The sequence below is a fragment of the Lissotriton helveticus genome, chromosome 10 (assembly GCF_964261635.1).
Source record: "Lissotriton helveticus chromosome 10, aLisHel1.1, whole genome shotgun sequence".
Classification (NCBI taxonomy): Eukaryota; Metazoa; Chordata; class Amphibia; order Caudata; family Salamandridae; genus Lissotriton; species Lissotriton helveticus.
The window spans coordinates 202,580,141-202,607,852 of NC_136071.1; the positions used below are offsets into that span (position 1 = coordinate 202,580,141).

Sequence of the window (27,712 nt, forward strand, 5' to 3'; positions counted from 1 at the left end):
CATTAGACTTTTTGAATTCAATAGTTACAGTTTGTTGCAATAGGCAACACCATTTCAAACACAATGCAACATTAAGCTCAATGGGAATTTTCAGATAAATGCAATTAATTACTTTTCTAACCACAAGACTGGATCCTAGATTCAGTTCTGGGACATGTCCTGTAAACAGTTAAATAAAAGCGTTTTGGTTACAGTAGTGATTTTTAAGGAATATTATTGTATTTGAAAAGTTGACACTTAGAAACTTTTTCAGTTGAAATTACCAATGTTATCCTATGGAAGGAAATTCAATTTGCAGGTAAAGTATGTTCACGTTACTTTTGTAATCCAGTACTGGACTCCTAGGTTCAGCACTGGGACATCTATCTAAGACAGGTAAGTAATTACGTTTTGGTAGTTGGTACGATTTTTAAAGAATATTTGTAGTTTGCAAAAACCGACAATGTCACAGAAAAACAGTAAATGGTTTCCTATGGAAGAAAATTCAGGTTACTGGTAAGTACGGTAAAAATTACTTTTCAGGGTTTGTGCTGGGCTAAAAGATGCAGCACTGAGGTCTATCCTGATAACAGGTGAGTAAATCGGAATTCGTTGTTTGGCTGATTTTAGGTGAATATTTTAAAGTTCCAAAACTCCACACTTAAAAGAATTTCCAAGTGAAACCAGTCAATGCTAGCCTATGGAAGAAAAGTGAGTTATCGGCTTTTAGGTAATTACTCGACTGGTAGAGTTAAGGTTCTGGGCATAGATTCAGGGGTCTCCCAGGGTCAGGTAGGTACAGTTGATACACCCTCAGCGGCACTGGGGCAGCCGGGTGCAGAGGTAGTTAGGCCCAATGTTATCCAACGAGAGGCAGGGGGTCTTCGGTTGGTGGCTGCTGGCTAGCAGGCCACACGGCTGTGGGAGCTGGGCTCCTGGTCACTTGCTCAGGGTAAATGGGGAATTAGGGTAGGACAAAGGTTGCACTTCCAGGAGCACTCGGGCGGCTGGGTGCAGGGTGCTTTTGAGCCAGCTGGCGCTCAATGTTATTCAATGGAGATCTTGAAAAGGGAACAAAGGCTGCAGGCTCGGGGACGGAGGATCTTCTGGAGTGACCAACACTTTGAGGGGTAAGTTGGGATCTTGGAGGGTAGGTAGGCACCCCGGAGTTGGGCACAAGGGGCCGGGGGGCGCCGGGTGCAGGGGTGTCTTTTGGCGTCGGGAAATCTTACCCCCTGCTGGTCGCGGTTGGGGGGGTCCCTGGTTCTGAGGCTGCAGGCGTTGTCTGGTCGTCAAGGAGGGTCCTTGGGCACTGGATTCCAGGTCAATCACGGGGGGACGTCCTCAGGGTCTTTGTCCACTCAGGCTCGACGGGTGCAGAGTGGGCTGGATTTGCGGTTCCTGGCTGACACCAGGGGTATTGCTGTTTGAGCAGACCCACTGCTCATGGGAGTCCCAGTTTCTAAGAGGGTAAAGGCAGCCAGGTGCTCCGGGGTTCTCGAGGTTGCTGTCCGCAGGAGACGCCGGGATTAAGCAGGAGCAGGTTCAAGGATCAACAGGCCGGTAGGGCTGGGGCCAAGTCAGTTGGTGTCGTCCTTTTGTTAGCAGCTGCACTGCAGGTCTTCTTCTTGGTCTTCTTTCTCGTTTGGAAATCGGGATCTGAGGAAGGAAGGTTCAGGGTGCCCCTAAATACTACATTTAGGGGCGTTACAGGTAGGGGGAGGGCAAGGACCAATAGGTCCCTGTCCTGGGGTGGGTATACCCCCTAACCTGCTCCTCTCCGGTGGGAGGGGGGCAGGAGCCTAGCTGTGAGTGGGTAGGGCTCCATCCTCAAGATGGTGGTAGCCCGGAGTTGTGCTTCACCTCGCCTCTCCCACCTGAGGGGTGGAGTTGGCACAGGCTGGCACACCCCCTTTCCTGAAGTAGGGTTTCCCGACAGTCTTCCCGCCAGAGTGGGGGTCAGAACTGGTGGGGGCCAGTTGCTGAGTACAGCAAGTGGCCTGGAGAGGCTCACAAGGCTGCCCATCCTAGCACCTCGCCCAGGATGTGCATTGTTGCAGGCCCAGGAGAGCGGGGGGCTCTCCACCCAGGGGTCCAGCAACATGTCTGCTGTGTGGCAGTGTAGGCAGCCTCTCAGACAAGATGTGGATTGTAGGTTAGGTTTCAGGGGGCATCTCTAAGATGGCCTCTGTAGTGCATTTAACATTAAATCCCACACTGGCATCAGTGTGGGTTTAATGTGCTGAGAAGTTTGGTATCAAACTCGTCAGTCTTCAGTGTAGCCATCATGGTGCTGTGGAGTTCGTAATGACAACCTCCCAGCACCATATACTCTTAATGGCATCACTGCACTTACAGTGCCCAGGAATGACCCTGGGTACTGTAGGGGAACAGGGCTCATGCACCTGTGCGCACACCACTGGCATAGGGCACCTAGCTATAGGGGTGACTGATGTAGGCCAGGGCAGTGGGTTTGTGGGCATGGCACACAGGGATGTGTGCTATGTCGACTCTTGATTTAGTTCTGCACCAGGACACTCATCCAGCAAAGGCAGTGTGTGTGTGTCAGGGTGCAGGGCCCCTAAGGGTGGCACAATAAGTGCTGCAGCCCTTAGGGGTCTTCTCTGGTCAAAAAGCCCTGGGTACCCATGGTACCATTTACCAGGGGCTGATATGTGGCCAGAGATGCCAATTGGGTTTTAGCTTCAATACAGTTTTTAGGGAAGGAACACGGGCCCTGGGCACCTGATTGGCAGGAGCCCAGGGCACACTCAGTCAAAGCCCATCAGCAATTCAGCAAAAAGTGGGGGCATACCATGCAAGAAAGATGGCACTTTCGCACACCATGCATTTGTTGGCAATGGCAGCTCCTGCTTATTTACTTGTCAAAGCTTGTTTGGGTCATGTCTCTAACGTTATGGGTAGAACCATCTGTTTTCTCTATAGCGTTTCATTCTAGTTGTATTTATCTAATACACCATTAAATATTTCTGTTTAACACTTCTAATTGGACAACTATATTTAATAACTTTATTAGCATTTCTGATATTTTTTATCTGATGTCAACCTTTACACTGCTTTCCATGAGCTTGGCCTTCGCTGCTTGAACACAATGGCCATGAGAAAATCATAATTGTTTTTGAGTCCTTTCTAATCTCTGCAGCGCTACAGCCCTTAGTCATGGCCCAGGTATGAGAACATGCGGCAATGCATTTGAAGCTGCAAAGACCTCACTAAAATGGCAGGATTTGGAACACAACAGTGTGTGGGCATAATAGTGTTCACTTTGCATGCATAAGCATGTTTTTTCTTGCTAAACATTCTTGAGATCACCTAAGAAGCGAATATAGACTCCCCACCAGAATACCACACTGCCATGGTCCGTTTTAGGGGGGTGAGGGGAGTTCCTGCATGAAACAAACACTCAGTTACTCTTTTTTTATTTAAAAAAACCTATTTGCTACATCCCAATAGGTGATCAACGCAAGCCTTAAACCTCGATTCAGCCAAAACTTTGGCCTCATCCTTGTCCCATGGGCCTGGTGAGCCAATACAGTCGAGCCAAGAATCCCAACAGGGATGGCTTTAGCGCTGGTGGCACCCGGTGAGACAATCTTTTTTGGTACCTACCCCTTCCCCCCCATGACCTCCTCCTCAGACTCCCTCACTACTGTTGTGCAAAAGGGCCCCATATCCCTCTTTTACAAACATTTTTATTTATTTTAAAGCACTGGTAAAGGCTGACTTTACTAATCCACTCAGCTAGCCACATAAAATACAGATCTGTGATCAGCACAGTATGCGTTCTTTGCAGCAGGCATGTTATCCCTCTGCGCTAGTTTATGGCGCTACTTTATGGCTAGTCAAAACTGCTCCTAGACAAAACTCTAATCTCTCTCAATAGCAAGAACATTAATCACAATAGTTATCTTGACATTTTTATTGCTGACTGAAAGCTGGATACACAAGAAACTACAGCAGGTGCTATTAAGTTATTGCTGAATACAGTGCCCCCTCAGGTCAGCGCCAAGTGCGGCCGCACCAATGGCACCACCCTAAAGCCGGCTCTGCATCCCAAACACTGCTGCTTTCCTTTCCCCAGAGCAGGTTCAAACAGAGAAAAACTTGTAGCTGCTGGACTATTTACATAAAATCTGTGAACTTCATCTCATAATATTGCTCCGTACCTAATAATGATAATAGCTGTACATATATACATAAGGCAAATGACAATCTGACCACTAATGGCATGGTCATCACGGTCTAACGTGGGTTATCAATATTCCTAAGTACTTTTATAAATGTTGAAAAACTTTCTAAAAACCCTCTAAAGGGTATTTCTTTTATTTCCACACAATGTTTGCTAGAGGTGAGCAAGCTGTTGAAGGCTTGAGCAAGATGCCGGTCTGCCTAAACTCCGGTCCACTTGGACCCCATGGCCCAAAATGAGACACTTTTTTATGTGACTTGTCCCTGTCATCCACGCTCTAACCGTATGCACCAAGAATTAAAGACACAGCATTAACCTTTTATGTAAAACAGGAAAGAGAAATACACACCTAGTTGCCAAAGTGCACTCTGTGAAACAGGAAAAACTGGGATCATTCCCGACTTCCCCTCTTGACCATAGAGTGATCTCAGGCAAATATTTATTGCAGCCTGCCTCCTTTCTCTTCACTACTGCATACGAGTACCCTGAAATACGGGAGTTCAGGATGCGTGTTATGCAAAAAACCTCATGTTTCATTTAATAGATTAAAATTTGGCTTATGTATAACAAGAATCTTGCCCCCATATAAGGTGCATGGCATCTGAATTGTCTCGCACTTAACTAACATGATGCGTTGTCAGCAAAATGGGAGGGTGATATAAATGCTTCTAAGTTGATGTTTAAAAATTATCACTTTAGATAAAACTACCTCTCAGGGTAGTGATATAATTTGATGCACTAAGCAGTAGCGCTTCTGTGCGTTAAAGAAAAACACTAGTTTGAAAATGGAGAAACAATTAATGTACACTTTTTTTTTGCTCGATTTACATTAAACGTTTTCATGACACGGCTGGCACACAGGCTTTTAGAGCCAAGTCTCCGTGATAATATGTTGGCTCGCCCACCTGTGATGACGTTCGTTTCTTGCGTGATTTGAATACTAAACAGTTCGATGGCTCGGCTGGTGCTTTGGCTTTTAGGGCCAACCCAGACCCGTGACCCGCGCATGTTTGGCTCGCCTGCACACATTTCAAAAGCCCTGCCAGGTTGATAAAGGCAATGTCAACCTGTGACAGACCCACTCCCTCGGGGAACCCCCTTGCCCGTCGAACGTGGCAACTAACGGTCGCAACCGCCCACTCCTCGGGGGCTCACGCGCACTATGATACAAGCAGCTGTATCCAGGCTCCCTTCGTGCCACGCCAACGGCCTCCCGCCAGCCGGGCCCTCCCATTCCTCCTCGGACGGCGGAAGCAGCTGACGAGATCCTCCAGCAGGAAGAGGAGCCAGGCACCGTTTCCGGGGAGGGAGGGATCAGCTGTTGCGATAGCGGCATGGAGGCACCAGAGGCAGGAGCGCCGTGCGTGTAGCCTCTGCGAAGCCATGTCCGGGAACGCCACTGCCTCCTAGCCGCTGCCCGTGAGCGGTGCGCCCGGCACTCAGGCGGCGGCTGCGGGGCCGTGCATGGCGGCCCTGTCGGAGCTGGCCGTCAGATTCTCGCAGTCTGCCGCCGTCCGCTCGTACGTGGTCTTCTCCAAGGGGCTCTCCAGGACCCTGCTGATCTTCTTCGACCTGGCCTGGAGGCTCCGCATCAACTTCCCCTACCTCTACGTCATCGCGTCCATGATGCTGAATGTCAGGCTGCAGGTAGGCGGGCAGGGCACTTGTGCGCTGTGTTGTGGGGGGCATGAGGACTTGTCCAACCAAAGGCATGTGTGAAAAGATCATTGGTCTTCAAAATGTTTAAAGCCGTGTACCCGAGCCTCAAATACCCTCGTTTTAATTTATTACATATGATAAATACTGCAAGCAAGCTGACATTTCTAACGAATATAGACAAAATGACAAGCAATTGCATTTTTTTCAATTTGCCTTAATAAATATATGTAAAAGAAAGCAAGAAATAATCCCATGTGAGTTTGCTGGGTAGAGGGTTATTAAAACAGCCCAAAAGCATTGCACTGATACTTTTTTTTCTCATAATAAATTATGTATGTGAAATTAAAGATATACCCAAAAGCATTGCTCCCCTTTTCAAAACCATTCACACGTCCAAAGTGGGTTCGTCCCACAGATTGAAGACCACTGTATTAGAAGTGTGCAATCCAGCAAACTTATATGGTGAGCCTAGACAGTAACTGGCGTGACCCTATGAGCCAAAGTATGTACGTGCCTTGTTATCCAATCATACAGAGTGGCATTAAAAAAAAAAGTCAAGCAAGGAGCCCAAACATCAACCTCATCCAAGAAAAGGTCTCCAGGTACCTAGTCTAACCCCGGAGCTTTGTGCTTCCTAATTTTCTTTATGGCTTGCTTTACCTCCTTGCAGCTAAAGCTTGGATCTTCCTAGGGACCACTAACTAAAGTAGATTTTTCAGTATCATTTCTGGCCCATTTATACCTGCCAAAGTAGTGTTTCTAATTGACGACCCAATATCTACACTTGATTCTTGTGGGGAATATAAGTTGGTGAAATAGGCAACCCATTCAGCTATCATAATATGATTTTCAACAGGAGTGGACCCCTCATCAGAGCCAGTGGAGATAATCTTCCAAAAGGTATGAGTCTTCACTTTTAGCCTTAGCCAGCAGACTTTTCCATTTCCTGAACCCCCCCCCCCCCCGCCCCCAATCGTACTTTGCTACTCGTGAAGCAAGATCGGACATAAAATGTTATTCTAAAGCTAACTAGATGTATACAATTTAAGCTGTAGTTAGCTTAATGTGCAACATTTTGGATATAAAATATTAGTCTCAAGCTAACTTGATGTATAAAACTTCAGCTGTAGTTAACTAAATGTGCAAAATGTAGGCTGGTCATTCAATGTGCAAAGAAAGCAACATAGATACTGGGGTAATAGATTAAGACCCAAGGTGCATTGCTAGCTTAACCCCTTCCACACTCATGACGAGCTGGGCTCGTCATGCAGTAGCCTCCCAGCACGCTCATGACGAGCCCAGCTCGTCATGAATAATGGGTTTTTGCATATTCCAGCACAGGGCTGGAACTCATCGAGCATCGATGTGGTTAAGTTGTCAAACAATATTCAGTCTTTAATAGCAACGTAACATATGCATCCTCTGAGGGTTGGTTCAGTGTGCAGATAGTAGTCAATATAAACTCCATTCTTGGCTCTAAACATTTTTTAAGGAGCTTGCTGTTGCTTGGCTTATAAAGTGCCTAGTGCATTATAAATGAAGGTGAGTGACTTTATTCACTTGATTTATTAAAGGGTTAGGGTGCAGAGAAGCATAATTCAGTGGTTAAAAAGTCCAGGTTTATATCTGTGAGACTGTGCCATGCTCGCTTGTTCTATAGACAGCTGGAGTGGTGGTTTTCTGTTGGGTGTTGTGCTACAGCTTTTGGTCCCGGGTGCTGATCATTCCGATATCCCAAGTGGCTGCATCGGTGCCCACATGTGAGGAGTATGAGGCTCAGAGGTCCCAGGCAACAGAGGTGGGAGGTTTCCGGTTTTAAAGGGGGTATGCGAAGGGGACAAGACAAAAAGATGTGCGGCTCACTGGTTGAATTTGTAGTGAGAGGTGCTTGGCCTACGTGCTTTTAATTCATGGAAAGCAAGGCTGTGGGGTTCTTTTGATTGCAGTGATAAAGGTTGCTGGCCGCTTGTTCTCAGAAATGTTTCCCCTGCCGCCTCCATGAATCGTACAAAGCGACAAGACAGCTGTGTATCTCCACCTCCAAAGCATGCCTTCACTGCTTGCCTGCAAGATCTTATCCCCTTGATTTTTAAAGATGAGTTTCAGTAACAGTCGGCGTTCAAATTGCAGTTCCCCACAGATGCACAATAGGTGTAAGACACTCTCTTCCACTTCTCCACATAAGCAGCAGGTAGTCTGTGTCAGTGATCGTTACCAAGGAGGGATGTGCAGCAAGGTTGGTAGAGTGCGCATTCAGAAGTGAAGATAATTTTCTTTCGTTCTTCTGTTGAATCTAGCACCTAAGTAAGATTATGGGGCAGCCCTGGTGTAGCTCTGCAGGACGAACCATCCGTGGACCCTTCCTTTAAGCACTGCCTTGTCTTCCACTATAGACAACCTTTTCACTGTCTTGTTTACAAGTTGTTTGAAGGTATTATGAGTCCCTGAGGCTGCCCAAAGGCCGGCAAGGCCTAGACGATTAATTGATGCTGTCAAATAGACCATAGCAAACACAACAAGACAATGGACGGAGCGCTGAAACTTTTCAGACACTCACCCCCAGTCACAGATCTGGGTTGAATCCATCCTCCTTCTTTAGCTCACTTTGCCACCCCAGTTCAGACACAGCTATATGCAAATCAGTCTTGACCCCGTGCCTCATGGGAACATCCAGCCCGAACTGCCAAGCCATGTCTTCCCTCGACTGGAACAAGCATCCTGGGACCGGTTTCGGGCTAACAGCCCTCTTCAGCCAGGCTAGCTTGCATCCTGTGGCAAAGTGAGCAAGGGACCCACGTCTGGGCTCACCCTGCCAACTTGGGGTGAACAAAGCAAACACAAGGAGATGATGGACGGAGCGCTGAAACTTTTCAGACACTTACCCCCAGTCACAGATCTGGGTTGAATCCATCATCTTTCTTTAGCTCATTTCGCGACCCAAGTTCAGACACCGCTATATTCAAATCAGTCTTCACTCTGTGCCTTGTGGGAACAGTTCAGCCTGGACTGCCAAGCCATGTCTTCCCTGGCAAATAGACCATGGCTGCACATCCCTTCTTTAAGTGTATTTCATTCAATAGATGAGTGTTCAGTGTTCCTAATTCGGCTTTTTCTAATCCTGTGCCAGCACTTAACATGGGCGCCTTTGCGTGCAATTTCTTGGGTCTGCTCTGCAGGCCAAATTCCAGCCGGATTTGAGCAGGCGATACATATTTGGGTATGTTTAGGCTGTGGGGTTTTAGGTTTAAACCTATAATAACTGATAAAACCCCACTGAAAGAAAAATAGCCCTCACCGGTGAAAACATATAAACACTGAAAAAACACCTGCACAACCACAAACGAAATGCCATTCAAAGAAAGGAAAAAGAAAGTGAAAGAGTCATTTTGTTCTTACTGAAGAGGTCAATAAAATGTAACTTTGTTATACAAACTAGCAGTAAGAAAGACTGGCTAATATTATTCTGCTTGAGTTTTGTTCTATAGGGATGCCACTAAAATATTGTTTCTTCTTCCTTTTACTTTTTTCAGTTTTATGGTCTTTGGTCTAAAGATGCAGGGTTTAGTTTCACATTTTAGGTTTAGTGTAATTATTTTATAAACTGTAGAGAATCAGGACATATCAAACTCACATTTGATATTTTGGCTGCATTTGATTCTTTCACTGATAGGTAAAATGGCTAGTTTCATAAAAATCTTTCCTAATGTGTGTCATCACGTTTACCCACAGAGAATGGGTAAAAACCCTTAATACATCAGGCCATGGTTTCTAGTGGATCAGTATTGATAGTAGGTGAATTGCCAACACCTCAGGCTTTAAACATTAAATGCAAGGTATAGTGACAAGTATATATATCACCAAGCATCTGGGATAGTGGTGAAAACGTGACACCAGACTTTTGGAAAACATGGAACGCAGTGTCACTTGTTATGCTCTGCAAAAAAGGTTCTTTCCAAATTCAACAAAGATTGGAGTGGTATTGTTTCCATTTGTAGTGATTCAGCTACGTATATATAAAAATTTTGTGTGATGACCTGTCAAAATTGATACCAGAGCTGAAGTGATTCCCTGTAGGAGATCCTTGCCACTTGTTAGATGGTATGCTAAAAGCATCTTTACAATCTTCAGAGTTAATGAGGGATGCTATTGACTTTTTAGTCCATTCTGGGGCACTGTTTTCTTATGCCCAGGAACTAAAAGGCAAATATTTATCATTTCGTGCTTTATGTGGCATCAAAGAAAGAGTCATCCCAATTGTGTCCCTTAGCTGACGGTTCTCAGCCCAAGGGGCTAAGAATGCTGAGAGGGCCTTTTCACAGAAGTTTACATGGGAAGGAAAGCACGAGCGCACATGACCAAAAACTCACTGAAGAAGTATTGTAATGTGTACTACAATAAGATTAATTTGCAAAAATCTCTTTGGACCTCATATACACTATACGTACACTGTCTATATACCATGTTCTTTCAGTGCAGAAAGCAAGCAATGATAAAAGCAAAATGTTCCATAAACACCGGAAAAACACTTTTTCTGTTGTTTTTAGTGGCGTGAAAATGTGTAACCACTGATAACAACTGTTTTTTAAGATATTGAAGACACTGAAAAAACCCCACCAGAATTTACCAAAAATAGAAACTGAAAACAGGACAGCCTAGGTATGTTGAATATCATTCTTTCTGATCTTGAAACTGTCCTGTCGAGGTTGTCCGCGTCTCTTCCCTTCAGGCATACACTCTAATAGGTAATAGTTGCAATAAGCTTTGCTTGCAAGACGTGTAGCAGTGGGGTGAGGCTTGGGTCGGCAGTTTTATGTTTGATGGATTTTAAAGCTACCGCAATTGAGTTGCCTCTTCTCTTGATGACTACTTTTTTGTGTTTTAAACGTGCCTTTGTTGTCTATTATCACCCCAAGTATTTATATTCTGCAACTGCTTCTATTGTTATACCAGCCAAGTACCAACAGTAACTGGATTAAGTCTTTTTTGGGTTTACTCTCATTCCTTTATCAAGATTAATAGTTAGACCTTTGTTCGCTGAATAACTGCTGGTTGCATCTAGCAGGTGTTGGAGTCCAATAGGGTTTCGGTTGATCAAAACAAGGTCGTCTGCGTACAGCAGATTGGAAAGTAGAAACCCTACCATCCTTGGAGCATGTGATTTACTGATGTTCAATTCCATCTATAGATCGACCCAATACAAATCAAACCTCATCGGTGCCAGCACGCACTCAGGGAGAATGTAGTCAATTAGACTTTTGTTTTGTGAACGGTGAACGTTTTAGCTGCCATCTTTATCTGACCTCGACCTGCCATTGCAGGCTTTCAAGCCCTAGTTTAGCACTAGTGAATTGAGTTGGAGTGACAAATGGGATATTTTTTTTTTATGGGTGGCATCGTTAGTGTAGGTATGAATTATAATCTGTACTCCTCAATAGATTGGAACCCTACATGGGCGCAAGGGGTTCAAACTGGCAGTTAAAGCTCCCTCCCCCATCCTAATGGCCTCTACTGGGAGTTCGGCCATGTAAGCAGATAGCAAGTGAATTACACTGGATGCTGCTTTATTTTCAGACGGCATGCAATAAACATTGTATATGTCGCTATAATGATGAAAACAAAGGCACACACCGCAAGTCTGGGCAGTCCAGTTCTACTTCCTCAACAATATATAATAGATAGATTTTAACCAAGTTGTTAAGCCCTCCATTGGCCTACCATTTGCTGATGTAATGGCCTCTTTACTATGTGATGTAAACCCTGAACGTTATATAGGGCTAGTCGGCTTTGTTTCTTGAAATAGACGTATATCATATACATTTATAAAGGAGCCCCTCATAGGGCATGGCAACTTGGATGAAATCCCTGCTATGTTCCAGTCTATCCATTTAATGGTAGGGCCTGGTTGAGTCTCTGCAACACATTAATTTTCTCCATCGGAAATGATGGGTAAAACTAAACCGCCTTAACCCCAGCCTCACACACATGATTATAACAATTTAGTGTAGCCCCTTCTATAAGCAGGGGCACATTTCTTTTTTCAATCTGTCCGGATGAGGTATCTTCAAGGCAGTCCAAACAATCACACACACATTTTTAGGTCTCGTCTACGTAGCGCTTGCGCTGTCTCTTTGCGACATGCTGTATTCAGCATATGTGCATAAAGCTCCACCTATCTTTTTAATTGCCCCCTGTCACTGTCCTATGTAAATGGTGGCTTTTCATTGGTCAATAGGCTTATCAGTCCCTTCCTAGTACCGCCATCTCTCTTCTTGTAACCTCCTGTGTGGACACTCCCTTTTACATGTGTTGTTACTCCCTACGTTTTAATTACAGCCTCGGAGCACTATTTTCTTAAATAGCTTTCTCCTGCCTGCTGTTGCAGACAGGTCACCTTTCTGGCAACTTTTTTTTTTTGTTATTTTTTTTTTTTTTACTTATCCAGCACAACAGGCTTCGGCTGGTTTGACTAGCTACAATCCTTTCTGTCAACGCCTGCAAATTGTGGTCTTATCTCACTTCAAAGTGAGGATTTCCCCGTCCCTTAACTCCCTTCCACCTTGCTGCTATAACTGTCCCTGTTTACCCACTCCCATTCCATGTGTATCGAGGCCCGGGCACCCATTTACTGGAGTTGTGCAAAACAAGAAGTGGCCGAGGCTGCAGCGCAGACTGCCTCACAGGCCGAGTGAGCGCCCGTCCCATTATCTTCAGCATGTGAGGGTTCCCTCCCCTCCTCCCAACATACAATAGCATATGTCCCACACTCAAAGGGCACCTGCGGAAGCTAGTCTTCTTCCTTCATCCCATGGCGGCTGGGTATCCCTTCTTTCTATTTGACATCCATAACGAATCCTCTCACCACTAGGTGTTCGTCTCATAGACCCATTCAGCCGTCCCATGCAAATGAGGCCTGCAAGCGTGTCTCAGAAGCTTGCTGTGTCCTCTGCCATATGTCTCCCAAAGTGGCAACAGCAGGACCGCGGTATATTCTTACTGGAATAACAAACATGGTTTCCTCAAATGACCATGCAGCTCGGGATTCTTTTGAGGCAGATGATGCCTCATGATCCCCCACCTATATTAGTATGTTTTTTTAGAGAATGCTTCCTCTTACGAAATAATAGTTTAAGTAGTTTTATCAAGCAGAACAGCGATGTGTGTCTGCTTATTAATCTCTTTTCTATTTTAATGGGAACTAGCGCAACAAATACACTTCCTGATGGCATATAGAGGCAGAATTGTGGAAAATGTAGTTTTCTGAGTTATTACTTAAAAGGTGTTCTAGCTTTAAGATAAGCAAACCCCATTTAAGGCATCTACTGAAGGTGTGCTGTGCTGGTTCTATCTCCTTTTTTTTGTGTTGAAATTGTTTATTGAGATTTGCAGATAAAAATACAAATGTGTTGATAAGGCAGAATAATATAATGGTAAATGGATAAAAATGCAAGTGGTAATGAAACTTACATAAAATACACCAAATATGAGGAAATAAAGAATATGTGCACATCCTATACTTTGAAGAAATAAAGAATAACACATATTCCATAATCCAATTTAAGGTAAAAAATAGAAAAAACAATAGGTAAATCATAATATAAAAGGAAAAGTGAGGAAAAGGAAAAAAGAAAAGAGAAAAATACCAGCGGATAGGGAAAGAATTGGGCGAAAAGGAGGGGAAAGTGTACCCACAATAAAGGAATATAAAAGGAATCATTGAAGGAATAGAATTAAGCAGAAACAATACGTGTAGGAGAAGAAGGAATGGATGTAGGGTCATCGTCCACAGTAGTTTCCAAGAAAGGGGACCAAATTTGGAGGAAAATGGAAGCCTGATCTTGTAAATTATATATTGTGCGCTCACGTAAAGCCGTTTGCATCATTGCCACCAACCACTCTTCCTGAGAGGGAGTCGAGGGGGATTTCCAATGAGGCAGTATACAAATTTTGGCCGTGGCCAAAGCAGTGTGAAGAAGACGAATTTGTGGCTTGGAGAGTTTTGAAAAACCACGAAAATCGTGTAAAATAATGGTGTTAGATGTAAAAGGTAAGGGTAATGACATTATAGAAGCCAGAGACTTCCACACAAAAAACCAGAAGGATCTAGTACGAGGACATTCGCAAATAATGTGTAATATCACATCTAGAAGCAGAACATCTCCAGCAGGAAGTGTGTGATAACAACTTAGCTTGGTGTAATTTAACAGGAGACCAATGCCATTCATGAAGAATTTTGAAAATACAAAATTTAAGACGAGCTTCCCGAACACCTTTATGTAATCCTTCTAAAATTTGATCCCATTGAATATTGGAATATACAACTGATAAACGAGATTGCCATTTCATCTGAAGAGCTCGTGACAGAGGCAGTGAAAATAAAGGATGCAGAATCGTCTTTTAAAGACCAGAAGTCACACCTTTTTCCCCCATAACTGCAAGTAGTCCAAAATGGGAGATACTGAAAGTAATTCTGGCGGAGAACCTAAGTGTTTAGTGATACACTGTTGAAGTTGAGTATATTTATGGGATTGTGTATGTGGTAAATGAAATTCCTCGCAAATTTGGGGAAAGGATTTAAAGGTTCCATCATGAAAAAGTTGATCTATGGAATTGATGCCAGCCTCCTGCCATAGGGGCCAGGACAAGGTGCGGCCACCAATACTAATAGCTGAATTAAGCCATAAAGGAGCTTTGATGTGAATTTGCGGATTACATTTTAGTATACGATGACCTCTCTGCCAAGATTTATGCATTGCAGATAAAATAGGGTTTTTAGGATCGGAAGAACTAGTTCCCGTGCCGTATACAAGGGACAAACCTAAACCAGGAGCTAAAAGGTGACGTTCAAGTGGAACCCATTGAGGTATATCTTTAGATTTGGGCAGCAAAAATGTGAGTTGAGCGATATGAAGGGCGAGTGAATAATGCTCAATGGAGGGAAGTCCTAAACCCCCATGGAGCTGATGGGCCTTCAATTTGGCCAGGGCAAGGCGTGGTTTAACCGTACCCCAAATAAAAGATTTTATTTTTGAATCAATGGATCGAAGGGTAGTTAGGGGAATGTGGAGAGGAAGCATACCTAGAACATAAAGAAACCGTGGTAAAGTAACCATCTTAACCGCCTGAACTCGTCCCCAAAGCGATAGTCCCAGAACTTTCCACTTATCAAAATCTCTTTGCATTTGTGTGAATAAAGGAGTCAAATTATCCGTGACCATATTATCCAAACCTCTATTAATTAAGATTCCTTGGTACTTAAGACGGGATGGTTGCCAATGAAAAGGAAAGCCAGAAATTGCTAATTTTGTAGTGCTAAGGGACATGGGTAATGCTTCACTTTTATCCCCATTTATTTTGTAACCTGAGAAAGAAGAGAAATCGTTGATAATTTGAAGGAGAGCGGGAAGAGAACGAGAAAGGTCAGTAAGAGTGAGAAGAATGTAATCTGCATATAAATACATTTTAGAATGACCAATTGGAAGAGGGATACCTACAACTTCAGTGGATTGTCGTATTGCTGCAGCTAGAGGTTCCATAGCTAAGAGGAAAAGGAGAGGAGAAAGCGGGCAACCTTGACGGGTGCCTCGTCGAATTGGAAAAGGGGTGGACAAGAAACCACCACAATTAACTTGAGCCAATGAACTATCATAGAGCAGACGTACTTTATCTATAAACTGATCGCCCAAGCCGAACCTTTGCATGACAGTAAAAAGGTATTCCCATTCAATGCGATCAAATGCTTTTTCAGCATCGAGGGAAAGAAGTAATGCATGGTCTGCAAGATGTTTAGCTGACCACAAGGCATGAGATAAAGTGCGGAGATGGTTCCTAGATGAACGACCTGGAACGAAGCCTACTTGTGAATTATGAATTAAGGAAGGTAAAACTTTCCGAAGACTGGATGCAAGTATACTAGCAAGTATTTTAATATCCGAATTCAAGAGAGATATAGGCCTATAACTGCCACACAACAAGGGATCTTTACCAGGCTTTGGTAAGACAGCTATAATTGCTTTGTTAGAAAGAGATCCGAGAGAGGATTCTTCAACAACTTCTTGAAACGCGGCATGTAAGGTATCGATCATGCTCTGACCAGACCATTTATAAAATTCAGGAGGAAAACCATCTTCTCCTGGAGGTTATTGGTGTGGTAATGCAGTTATAGCTGAAGAAATCTCATCCTTTGTAATAATACCATCAAGTAAAGCTCTACCGTCATCCGAAAGTCGTGGAAGATGTATCGCATCTAAAAAATTAGACATTTTAGGTTTATCTATGCGAGTACTTGGAGAATAAAGAGATCTATAAAAGGAAGCAAATTCATCAACAATTGCTTGTGGGCTGGTAAGTAGGTCGCCACGTCTGGATTTAATAGCTGGAATCGCCATAGCAGCCTCCCTCTGACGCAGTTGTGCAGCTAGTAAGCGACCAGCTTTTTCGCCTTGCTCGTAATGCCTTCCTTTCATTTTTTGCAAGGCGTATTCGGCCTTAGAAGTAAAAAGACTATTAAGAGACATTCTGGCCTGTTCTAGCAGTTTACGATTCTGAAGGGTAGGATTTGAAATATACAATTGAGAAAACCGTTGAATGTCGTGCTCAAATTCTGCTTGTTTAGCAGCATTGATCTTATTAATAAGAGCAGCATAGCGCAATAATTGACCTCTAATGGTAGCCTTAGCTGCCGTTCTCCTAGATGAAATTGAATTCTCATTAATAGTGAGATAATCTCGGAGGTGAGATTGCAAAAGAAGTTTACCTGCAGGTGTCCTATACCTATTTATGCTCAATCTCCATGGTTTGCATCCTGGCCTAGAGAGACCTAAATCGAGGGATAAAAGAACTTGAGAGTGATCGTATATAGCTGCTTCCAGGATTCTCGACTCTGTAACCAACTGAACTGCCTTTTGTGAAAGAAGAAAATAGTCTAGGCGGGAAAATGTGCCATGAGTAGAAGAAAAAAATGTGTATTTTTTGTCTTGTGGATGACTAAGCCTCCAATGGTCAACGAGACCATGGTCTGCGAGAACATCATGTAAAATGGCTCTATCTGAAGCGTTAACATTATCAAGACAGCCTATTTTGTCGAGGACAGGGTCTGGAGCCAAATTCCAATCGCCTCCAATGAGAAATTGGGAGGCATTGATTTCTGTGAGAAGACGATTCATTCCAAGAAAAAATTGTTTTTTGGCACCAAGTGGAGCGTATATAGATCCGAGACAAATAAAAGAGCTTACAATTTTCAATTTAACAAACACATATCGACCCTCCGGGTCAGACCATGTCTTGGAAATCGTGAATGGAAGTGACTTGCGAATAAGGATGGCTACACCACATTTACGAACAGGATTAGGGTTGGTGGGATCAGATTTGGAAATACTACTATGAATAACCTTCCCGACCCAATCTCTGCTAAGTTTACTAGATTCAATATCGTCCAAATGTGTTTCTTGTAGTAAAGCAATGTCCACATGTTTAGAGTGGAAATACGAAAGGACTTTTTTCCTCTTACTATAATGGGTGAGACCATGAACATTCCAGGAAATCACAGAGAGGATGAATAGGAGACATAATAGAAAACTTTAAGAATAGGATAGAGAAAGATGGTACTCTGGAAAACAAAAGACAAAGTGTGTAAGAGTCTGAGAGACGAAAAAGAGAGATAGAAAGAAGAGGAAAAAAAAGAGAGAAAATAAAAGAGGATATGAAAAGTTTTAGAGAAGTATAGTAAAAGGACAAGGTATAAGAAGTGGAGAAAAATAAAGTAGGAAAATAAAGAAGGAACTGGGACTGTTAACCGCGGGCCTGGGCGCACTTAAGCAACGCCGTGGGACGGAGCCCCATCCGGGGAGGCAAAAATGTGGAGCGAACGGATAAAGGATACTATGGAATATATGAAAATTGCAGTAAAGTAAAATAACATTATCATAACGATAAGAAATAACAAAATATTACTGTATAATACAAAGCCATGAAATAAGAATATTGAAATCAACAGTATGATGTAACTATGGTAAGAGATTAAGAAACATTTTTCGCAATAAATGAAGACAAAAGGTGTGGAGAAGAAAGAAAGACATAATACCGAACATAAAGATTATCAAAAAGAGTTAGAAAAATATAGAAGATAAAAATACAAAAAGAGAGAACTAGCGGCAAAATGTAATATAGAAAGGAGGAAGAGAAAAATAGATCAGAGAGAAGAGGAGGAGAGGAAAACATATACAATAAAACATTGAAACAAAGATAGAGGAAAAACAGCAAAGCTTACTTGGAAACAAAGAAAACAATAAGACTTACTTCAATATTTGGATAACGAGGAGACTAAATAGACAATGTCAGGTTAATTGATACAAAAATATCCAGGGGAGGAAGGTGAACATTGAGGGAAAGACATGCAAGAGGTGATTACTATAGCCTAAACATGTAATAATCCAAACAGTAGGAGGTATAAATGCGCTTCAAAAGCGGAAAACGGTGCAAACGTGAAAGAACACAGTAGTATTAATACTGATATTGTAATATAAGATAGGAAGCAGAAGTAACTACATTATATAATGCAACATCGCATCAAAATGAGCAATTAAACAGGCAAAGGGATATCAGTCAGTATCTATAGTAGCAATTAGAAGGTAGAACAAGAAATCACAGGAAGATACAAGTGAACCAGAAAAGAGTATTCAGTCAGCATCTGAGGGCTTTTTGAGAGGTGATCTAGATTTGTCTCTTTGTGGTGCATTAGTAAGGGTGGAGATGGAGTGCAGAGCTGAAGCCTTATCATCTTAAGAGCGATTCAGACAAGTGAAATCTCTACCACGTTGTCTGGAATCACTAAAGGTGTTGGAGTGTGAAGTTGGCAAATTAGAAGATGGAGAAGCGAATGATGGAGGCTGATCACAATGAGAAGATTGGGTTTCCATGTCTGTGGGTTTGATGTTATCCAAAAAATTTTGTAAAAGTGCAGGGTCATAAAATTCTTTAGATTCTCCATTGCTAGTGATATGAAAACGTGCAGGCTCAAACAATCCATATTTGATGTCCATTTGACGCAATTTAGGCCGCATGGAGAGAAATGCCTTCCGTCGCTCGTTCGTCTCTTTCGAAAAGTCTGCAGCTATATGAATAGTATGACCTTTGAAAAGAAAGGAGCCACGAGAGCGAGCCATGGACAAAATTTGTCGAGTTTGTTCGTGTCGAAGAAAGCAAGCAATAATTGGTCTTGGCCGCGCAGAAGCATCTGAACGTGGAGGACCAATTCTGTGAGCATGCTGGATTTCAAGAGGAGGAGCAAAGGAGATGCCAGTCAGAGTAGGAAGAGTATCATAGAGAAATGACTTTACGTCCTGTTTTTCAATGTTCTCTGGAAATCCAAAAAAACGGACATTGTCTCTACGGCTGCGGTCTTCCAAATCCATGATTTTGCTGTGCAAAAAAAGAAGGTCTTGATTTGAACTCTGAACTGTATCCAGTCGGCTTTCCATATCCAGAATTTTAGAATCAATGTTGTCAATCCTTGTGTGAAAAGTAGTGAGCTCTGCTCTAATTGACTTAGTTTCTGCAGCCAGTGATGTCATGGTGATGTCTAGCCCCTCCAGTCGGCGATTAACCCCAGAAAGTTCCTGCAAGATTCGTTGCATAGTATCAGATAATGACATGTCACTCTGAGGTGTGATAGCTTGGGATGAAGGAGGCGATGCGGAGACGTTTATTTTTCACTGGCAAATTAGGAGTTTGTTTTACCACTTCAGTGAAAAGTGATTGTTTAGGCGGTTTGCTACCATTCCTGTTGTTAGACATTGTGACATACGGTTGCACAGGTGCTCTACAGAAACGAATTGATGGAATATTGCGATATGAAGCAATGATGAAAACAATTGTACATCAAATGACCAAGTAAAAGAAGAAAATCAAATTTAAAGCTAATACCAATGGAGCATATAAACAAATGAATGTCCTATATACGTATACTGGTAATGCAGCAAAATAAAAAATGAAGAATAAAAAGCACCGTACTGTTGTCACAAAAAGAACTAATCTTGTTGCGATGTCACAGAATACACAACTGATGTAGTGATAGTGAAAATCAGTAATTCACAACGTATTCAAGAATGATGAGAGTAATCATCAAATATAAACAAGCCTTATGCAATAAACCACAACATGTGAGACAATTAGGGAGCAGGCAAAGGTAGCAGTCCTATAAATATAGAGACTTATTGTAACAGTATATAAAACATTATAGATCTGAAAACATTATGAGGAGGAAATAGCATAGATATCAAGAAATTTCCCTCCAATGGCTGTGACATCTAGAACAAATAAAATGCATTTAAGGAAAAGACACAGCAGCTAATTATAGCGTAGGAAGAACTGGTCCAGGTAATGAAAAGAGGCATATTCCCAGAGATACAAGCCATGCCACACCATTGTCACATAACAGTAATGTAATGTAGTTATATAATATGTGACCAGAAAAAACCCATAGCATGAAAGTAATACAAGGAAGCTGTGGAGTTTAGGAATGAAAAAAGAAGCACTGCATAGGAAAATATGAGAAACATAAGCAGCAAGTGAAATGTTTCCCAAGCATTTGAAGAAATTACATTGAAATCCGTAGCGCGCACAGAGTCTGAGGAAGAGAGTTCTGAAGAGGTGAGGAGGCGCAGCCTTATGTGCTGAGGAAGCGCAGCCAAAAATACCTCACTGAACGGCGTGACAAACGAAATTTCGCCTGAAATGTCAAAGACGCAGCATAACACCAGGAGGAGGCGTGGTGAAGGCCTGGGCGTGTACAACGCCGGAGGAGGTGCGGCCTAGCAGTGTGAGGAGGCGCGGCCGAAAGCGGCGTGCAGGGGCTGATGCACGCCCTAAGTCGGAGCTGCGCGGTCACCTCGTCGACATCGAGGAAGAAACCAGCTGCGTGCGCCGTCTAAAATTGCTGCCAAACCTCTCCGCAAGCCTTCAGACAACTGCAGGAGGTGAAGAAAGGACTCCGGCAGCCGGGGTAAGTGCAGAAATCCCGTCAGGGGCCCGTCCCACAGTGGAGCCTTCCCATCAGGCGGCCATCTTCCTACGTGGCCAGACCACGCCCCGTTCTATCTCCTTTTAATCCTTGCACACTGCCCTCTTTGGTATTGTAGTCGCAGAGCCACAGGGTCTGCTGATAACCAATGCACAGGGCAGAATTTATACATGGTTCAATGGTGTAGTACAGAAAATGATGCCCCAATGTCACCAATTGCCCCCGAACCTCACTCCCATGGCGCCTGCAATGTCACAGATGGACTGACATACATTGGGGATAACTAGGACTGGACTGTGGGTTTCTGGAAGGGCAGGCAGGAAGATATGTGTGATAAATGCAATTAAAATGCAGTACTTATGTTTGCAGTGCATTGCAAGAACAGGACGGCGGTCTGGTTGTTTTACCCATCATCGTTTCCTGATGGCCGCTTGCAGTCATGCTTCACAGGTGGGCCGTGTCCCATCTGCAGACATCCCCTAGGCAAGGTGCACTTGGGCAAAGAAGCTGAGTCACTTAGGTCACATGACATAGCATATAAAATGTGATGCCAGAGTTAGATAATAACTTTTTAAAAATAAAGTATATAAAACGAACACAATTGTGATTGGTATTGCCACTGGCAGAAGCGTTGAAAGAGTTCCAGATTCCAATAATAAGTGCCGTGGTTCCCACTGGCATAAACCACTGGCACAAATAAAGCACTACAGATGACACTGTAAAAGTGTATCGCACCCCCTTTATGCTGGTTTAACCCCTTCAACGCTCATGACAAGGTCAGTTCGTCATGAGCGTTACCTGCGCTACGCGCATGACGAGCTGACCTTGTCACGTAACGCGGGATTTTCAAAATCGCAGCGCGCAGCGGGAAAACCGCTAGCGCGCATGCGGTTAACTGGCACAGGAGTGGGTGTGAGTCTGTATGTCCAAAAGCAGCAAAGTGTTTGTGCCAACATCACCAGTTTCATTGTCTGGGAAAACCACAGAAGGTGATGGGATCCACATGAGACTGGACCTGGTGCTTGCTATTTGTTTATGTAAAGGCTCATCTGAGCGGCCTGCAACCGAATGATCCTTTATGAAACGTGACCGTGTGTCTACTAGAGAGACTGGAAGCCTGATGCAAAGCGCCATGGAAGCACACAGTAAGTGCTACGCACAGGCTAGTTCTATGACAGCCCACTGCTTCATCGATCTCCACAGTGTGGAGGAGCTCTGTACGTGTGTGACTTATTAATTTTAGTGCAGTGATGGGGACACCAGCATCGAAATGCGTTAGTCTAACCCATGATGCATGATACTTGTCAGGGCTGTGTGTCCAGGTGTTCCCAACTTCTCACGCTGTCATCTTTCCTCAAGTTTTCTACATTTTTCAATTCCCAGCACCAAACTTCTCACACGGTCTCTTTATGACCCCCCCCCCCAAACTCCTCATTCTGCCTGTCCCTTGCTCCGTTCTCTCCACATACTTCACAACATCATACAGCACCTTGCTCAGTAAGAGTTCAGGATACAGTGTAATTCCTGGCGCCTTTAGACCAGAGAGCCATAATTGTTTACCCTTTAAATTATGCTATTGTAGCTACCTGCACATATTAAAAGCCCCCTCTGTTCAAAGCATCACTTATATTGTGATGTCATGCTTTTTTAATTCTAGCATTATTTTGATGCACAGCCTAAATTGTGCTGCACTCACCTTTCAGCTGCAAACCAGAGTGTTGCTCATCATTGGAGCTTCAGATCTGCTTCTGAAGTCCTGTAGCATATAGCCTTAAAGCGGGTGAAGAAGGGAGGCTAGCGAGTGAGACACCTAGATAGTGTCACCCACCATAGATGGGTGAGTTGAGAGCTATGACCCACACTGTTCATAAGCTACAAAATCCTTGCACTGTTGGTCAACGTGCCCCAATATCTTCAACTTGTCTTCCCAGCTGTTCCACTCAGTCCATGCTCCCCAAAAGCCTGACAGTGTCTGCTTATGTGCCTATCAATGTGAGTCCATGTGTCCAGTGCGGGGAACATCCTTTACAACGCAACCGCTACAACGCGGTTGCGTTACGACGCAGCTTTAACAACGAAAGTCATTACAACGACTTTCGCTGGAGGGCGCTCTAGGATAGGGGATAGTTTAATTTACTATCCAACACTTTCCCTACTATCCACGGGGACTGGTGTTGGAATAGTAAATTAAACTATTCACTATCAGCGCCCCCCCCCCCCCCAACGCAAGTCGTTGTAACGACTTGCGTTGTTAAAACTGGGTCGTAAAGGGACGCGTTGTAACGGTACGCGGTGTACCATCATACATCCGTCCAGTGCTCTTCAGTGTTCACTTGCTCCAAGCTCCTCACCCCATCAGTTGATGTTCCCCAATGTCATCACACTACACTCACGTGCAAAGTGCTTTTTACACTGTTCAAGTGACCCAAACTCCTCAAACCTTCAGACGGTGTACTCAGCATTCCTTTTGACAGCTTGGGGATTAGATGTCCTGGGTAGAAACCCTCATGTACAACTGCAGGATAAGGATTGCTGGTCCTGGACTCTTTCATATCTAGGTGCAGTCTATCTTCTGGGCTCTAAAGAGATTCTCACTCTTAGCTTCAGCCATTCTACAGGGCTCTAGGAACCTATCATCCTGGGTGTTTTCTACCAATATATCATCTATGCAGCTAGCCTCCACAGGTACAGCTCGCCTCCAATCCCACCGGGACAGAATAACCTCTCCAAGGATGTCAACTCGCCTACTCAGAACTATGATCAATTAATTCTAGCTCTAAGCAAGAGATGGAACCATCTCTTGCTTAGAACTAGAGTAACTCCTCCCGGTCCCAGTCGAACTGTCCTTCCAACAACCATCTTCATCCATCTGTCCATTTACCCACCCACTGTCTCTCCAACACACACCTCCGTCCATTCATCTATTGCTCATGCAGGTGTATAATATGCAAATATAAATATGTACCTAGTTATTAAAGATGGGTGACAAGCATGCTCTATATTTACTCCATTTAAATGCGTATTCCAACAATGTAACTAAACACACTCCTACACAAGCAGGCACGCACAGACATCCAGTTGTGTTTACTGCAGTCTGGAGCCAGCAGTACAACCATTCCAGGCTTTGAAATCAGCATATTCTGATGTTGCTGCATGATGAAGTCAACATATCTTAATGACGATGACATATCTTGGCATCAGCGTATTTTGACGTCTGCATTCCTTAATGTTGGGGTATCTTGACATCAGCATATCGTAACATCAGTATATATTGGTGTCTAAGCATCCTGATATTGGCTATCTATTCTATGCAGCTTTCAACTCTGTTTCCACCATGCCACATAATTCCACTACACAAAATTCCACAACTAACCATTCCAATCCAAGCCACAGAATTCCCCTCCACACCACTTACATCCACTCTAATCCAAACCAAAACACATGGGTAAAAGGCATTGTCATTTGCAATGCCAGCAGCAAATGCTAGACCTATTGGCATTGCCAATGCTTGTTCTACTTGAGATAAGTCAGGACATGATGGACTTCCAGCTGCAGATGCCTTACCTTTGAATTTCCCAGGCATCAGACTGGATCCGGAAAGTTTTGCGTGAGCAGTACCTCTGTATGCGCCGTTGGTTGGCTCCAATTTGCCTCTGTGTGGCGACGGATGTGATGTCGCTGTCACCTATAGAGGCGCCACACAGGCAATGTCAGCTGTTTTGATCGTTGAAGTTTCCAAGGCGGCTATCGCTTGGCATAGCTTTTCGTCAGTGGAGCTCAGACCTTCCTTCCGCCTATACCCCTTCATCCCAGAGTTCTCAAGAAGATCAAGAATGACCGGGCCCAAGTCATTCTTGTGGTTCCGGACTGGGCATGTGCTGTTTGGTATTCAGTGCTTCTTCGAATGAGCATCAATCCTCCCATGTCTCCCCGCTCTGCGGACTCATTTATAGGACTAGGGTTGCTCCCTTTACAGGGCCCTAGGTTTAACACACACTAGTCATTTCACTTCATCGCTCTGTGCTTCTGGCATGGAACAAGTGAAAAGTAACTGACGTCCGCACAACTAGGTGGCGCCTATATAGGTGACCGTGAAGTAACATCTGGCACCAAGGCCACACTGAGCCTCCAGATGGCACAAGCAGGGGTACTGCTCACGCAAATGTTTCCAGCTCTAGTCTGACGTCTGGGAAATTCAAATGTAGGGAATCTGCAGCTAGATACTGTCTCTACGAGACAATGTGTTAGCGGAAATAGGTATCTTGTTCTTTAATCCCATTAAGTCAATCAATGTCCGCTAAAGCGCTGTATCGGTTATATGTCAGAATTCCATAATTTTGGATTGTATTCATCCCTGTGGCCCTGTATTAACCCCATGTTCCCGATCCCCCAGGTTGGGCAGTAGGTTTATAAAAACCCCAGGGGCACTAATGCAATGTTAGTATTGCTCCACTGATTATTCTCCTGGCCAAAGAAAAGTTGCTTTACTACACAAGGTGATCTGAAGTTTATAATAATGCAGTCTCCGTACCTATCCTTTGGGCCTGCATCACCTATCCAGCCCACCCTTCTTGTTAACAGAATATAATTAGCCATAGCTAGCGGTAAATTTGTGTTGCAGCCCAGCCAATTTAAAGTCTTGTTAGGTAGTTCTGCCTGAGACTCTCTTTGGTCGAGTCTCAGTGGCAGGATGCTGGTGAAGGCCGCCACGTAAGGGTATGATGCTGAGAGTAAATTAATAACTGTCTGTGTAAGAAAATCAGAGTATCCTTTCCATCCATCATTATTCAAAGCCTGGTTTTGAATTTTTAGTTTTGAGGCTGCTGTTCAATTTCAAGCTGTTGGAATCCACCCGGTAACAAGGGGGTGTATGGGCCACAGAACCTAGGTGAGACCTCAAGGATTTTACTTGTTGTTGCCCTGTGGGGCCCTCCCTTCCACTTAATCTTGCCGTGGAGGGAATTCCGGGGCCCTGGAAAGAAGAATCCCACATTTGTCATTGATTGCTCAATGGCATCCAACCGATGCAATATAGGGAGATAATTCTGCCTGCAGAAGGGCTGAAAACTTGTCCACGCAGCCCTCAATCATGCTTTTCACCCCCAAGGATTCAGATGAGCCGATCAAAAGCTGTCGGTCCAACGGTGCTACAGATTCTGCAGTCCGTCGCATTAAATCTCTCTTCGAATGTTTAGTCGCTGCTGGCATGATCAAACTGTCATGTGAGCCAGAGATTACAGATAGTGAAGATGATGTGGGAGTTCCTAGGTCTCGTGCGGCTAAGGGTGTCGTTGGGCAGCCTAGTGTGCTTGGAGGAGGAGTGGATGAAGAAAAGCTATCAAGGATTTGGACCGGGTTTGCGTGTCCCATCCTAGATAAGGAACCGAGTAAAAGTCTGCGCTCAGTGAGGTCTCGTTACAAATGACACTCACCGCAAAATCCTGTATTGAGATTGCTGCCTTGTCTCGGGTCTTCCAGGAAAAGTAATCTCCCTGCTTTCTTTTTACTATGATGTCAAGACTTGGTGCAGGGCAAAGCAAAGTCTTACAGCGTTTGGGCCGGATTATTTTCAAAAAGCGCCATACTACGAGTCTGCAAGCGAAAAGGGAGTGGTCCTGCCCAGCCTCTGATGGGCGTGGACAGGCCCACCCTTGGCCCGGGCTTTGACAGGGTGCGGCTCGCGCGTGTCCTGCGATGCAGAACTCAGCAATGCTCTTTATAGTACCACCCAATTGATAACAGCTGGTAATATATTTTTAATCTGTTATAAGATTTGTTTTGTTACGGTGATTGAGAGATGTGCTCATCATAATGTTTCATCCCTGTATTTTGCTTTTATGGCTGTGTTCCACTGCCCGAAAAAAAGTCTATCTAAGTCTAAGATAACAGCTGCGCGGTGGCAAGGGATGCCTCCTGGAGCGCATTAACTGCTGGTAGAGGGAGTACCAAGCGCCATAGGGACACAGAATGTTTTTATTTGTGCATAGAAAACATATCATATGATATTCAGCATGTTTAGTTCTCCAGTATTGGGGTGTCTTTCATTGATTTACATGCCTGAATCATTCCCCGTCGTCGGAGTGGGAGTCCCATGGTACATAAAAAAGCAATAATTATGCACATAATAACCAAAAACCTTGGTAGCATAAAATCAGGAAGTAAAGTAGCCCAAAGCTGCAAGGAAAAAAGTTCCACCTCTGTGACTATCATAGTCATTATACATGGTCCAAACTGCAGCCAGTCAGGCGACAGCACCCACCAGAATGTTCTCCTCAGAGGCTCAGGCTCTCAGATTTTCTACCGCACGTCGTGTGAAGGGAGTCTCCCTGAGCTCTGCTCAGTACTTTATTTATTCCTCAGGAATTTCTTCACTTATGATGTCTTCTTCAAATAAATCTCTATTTAGACATTGTGAGTCTTGTGGTAATGTCTGGCTTTTCTCTGAAGATCCCCACAAGAAATGCATTTACTGCCTTTACCCGGATCATCAGGTGAGAGACTGCAAGATATGCAGGACCTTCCCTTGGAAAACCCTCAGGAACAGAGAGGGGCGTCTACTTCTGTGGCTACAGAAGATCAAAGATCAGGACAATCCCGTTTCTGAGGTTGGAAGTATTGCCTCTGGTTCAACTGTGTCCTCCAGGAAGAGGGTTGCTGATTAGGATTTGTCTTCTCCTGGGGCTAAAGTGTTGAGAAAACAACTACCCTGTAAGGGTTCTGAAGTGCCTTCCACTTCAAAAAAGGCTCCTCCACCTTCTAAGGGCAAGCCTCTGCCTTCCACGCCCCCGAGAAAGACTGTGAAGTCTCTGGCTTCAAAACTGCCTTCTGAGAAGGATTTACCTCATAAA

The 27,712-nt window shown here is 44.0% G+C and overlaps 1 protein-coding gene across 2 annotated transcripts in view; it reads left to right on the top strand.

The window, feature by feature from the left end:
• The first annotated feature begins 5,129 nt into the window (after positions 1-5,129).
• The window catches only part of SMIM10L3 (small integral membrane protein 10 like 3), a 358,844-nt gene continuing 336,261 nt past the window's right edge, over positions 5,130-27,712 (top strand). Inside the window, exon 1 of one of the 2 annotated variants that reach the window (XM_078665142.1) lies at positions 5,130-5,836. In XM_078665142.1, coding sequence (XP_078521268.1) covers positions 5,654-5,836 — 183 coding nt within the window. In that variant the 5' untranslated portion in view covers positions 5,130-5,653. The remainder of the gene's footprint in view (positions 5,837-27,712) is intronic. The other variant, XM_078665141.1, reaches the window with a different exon arrangement.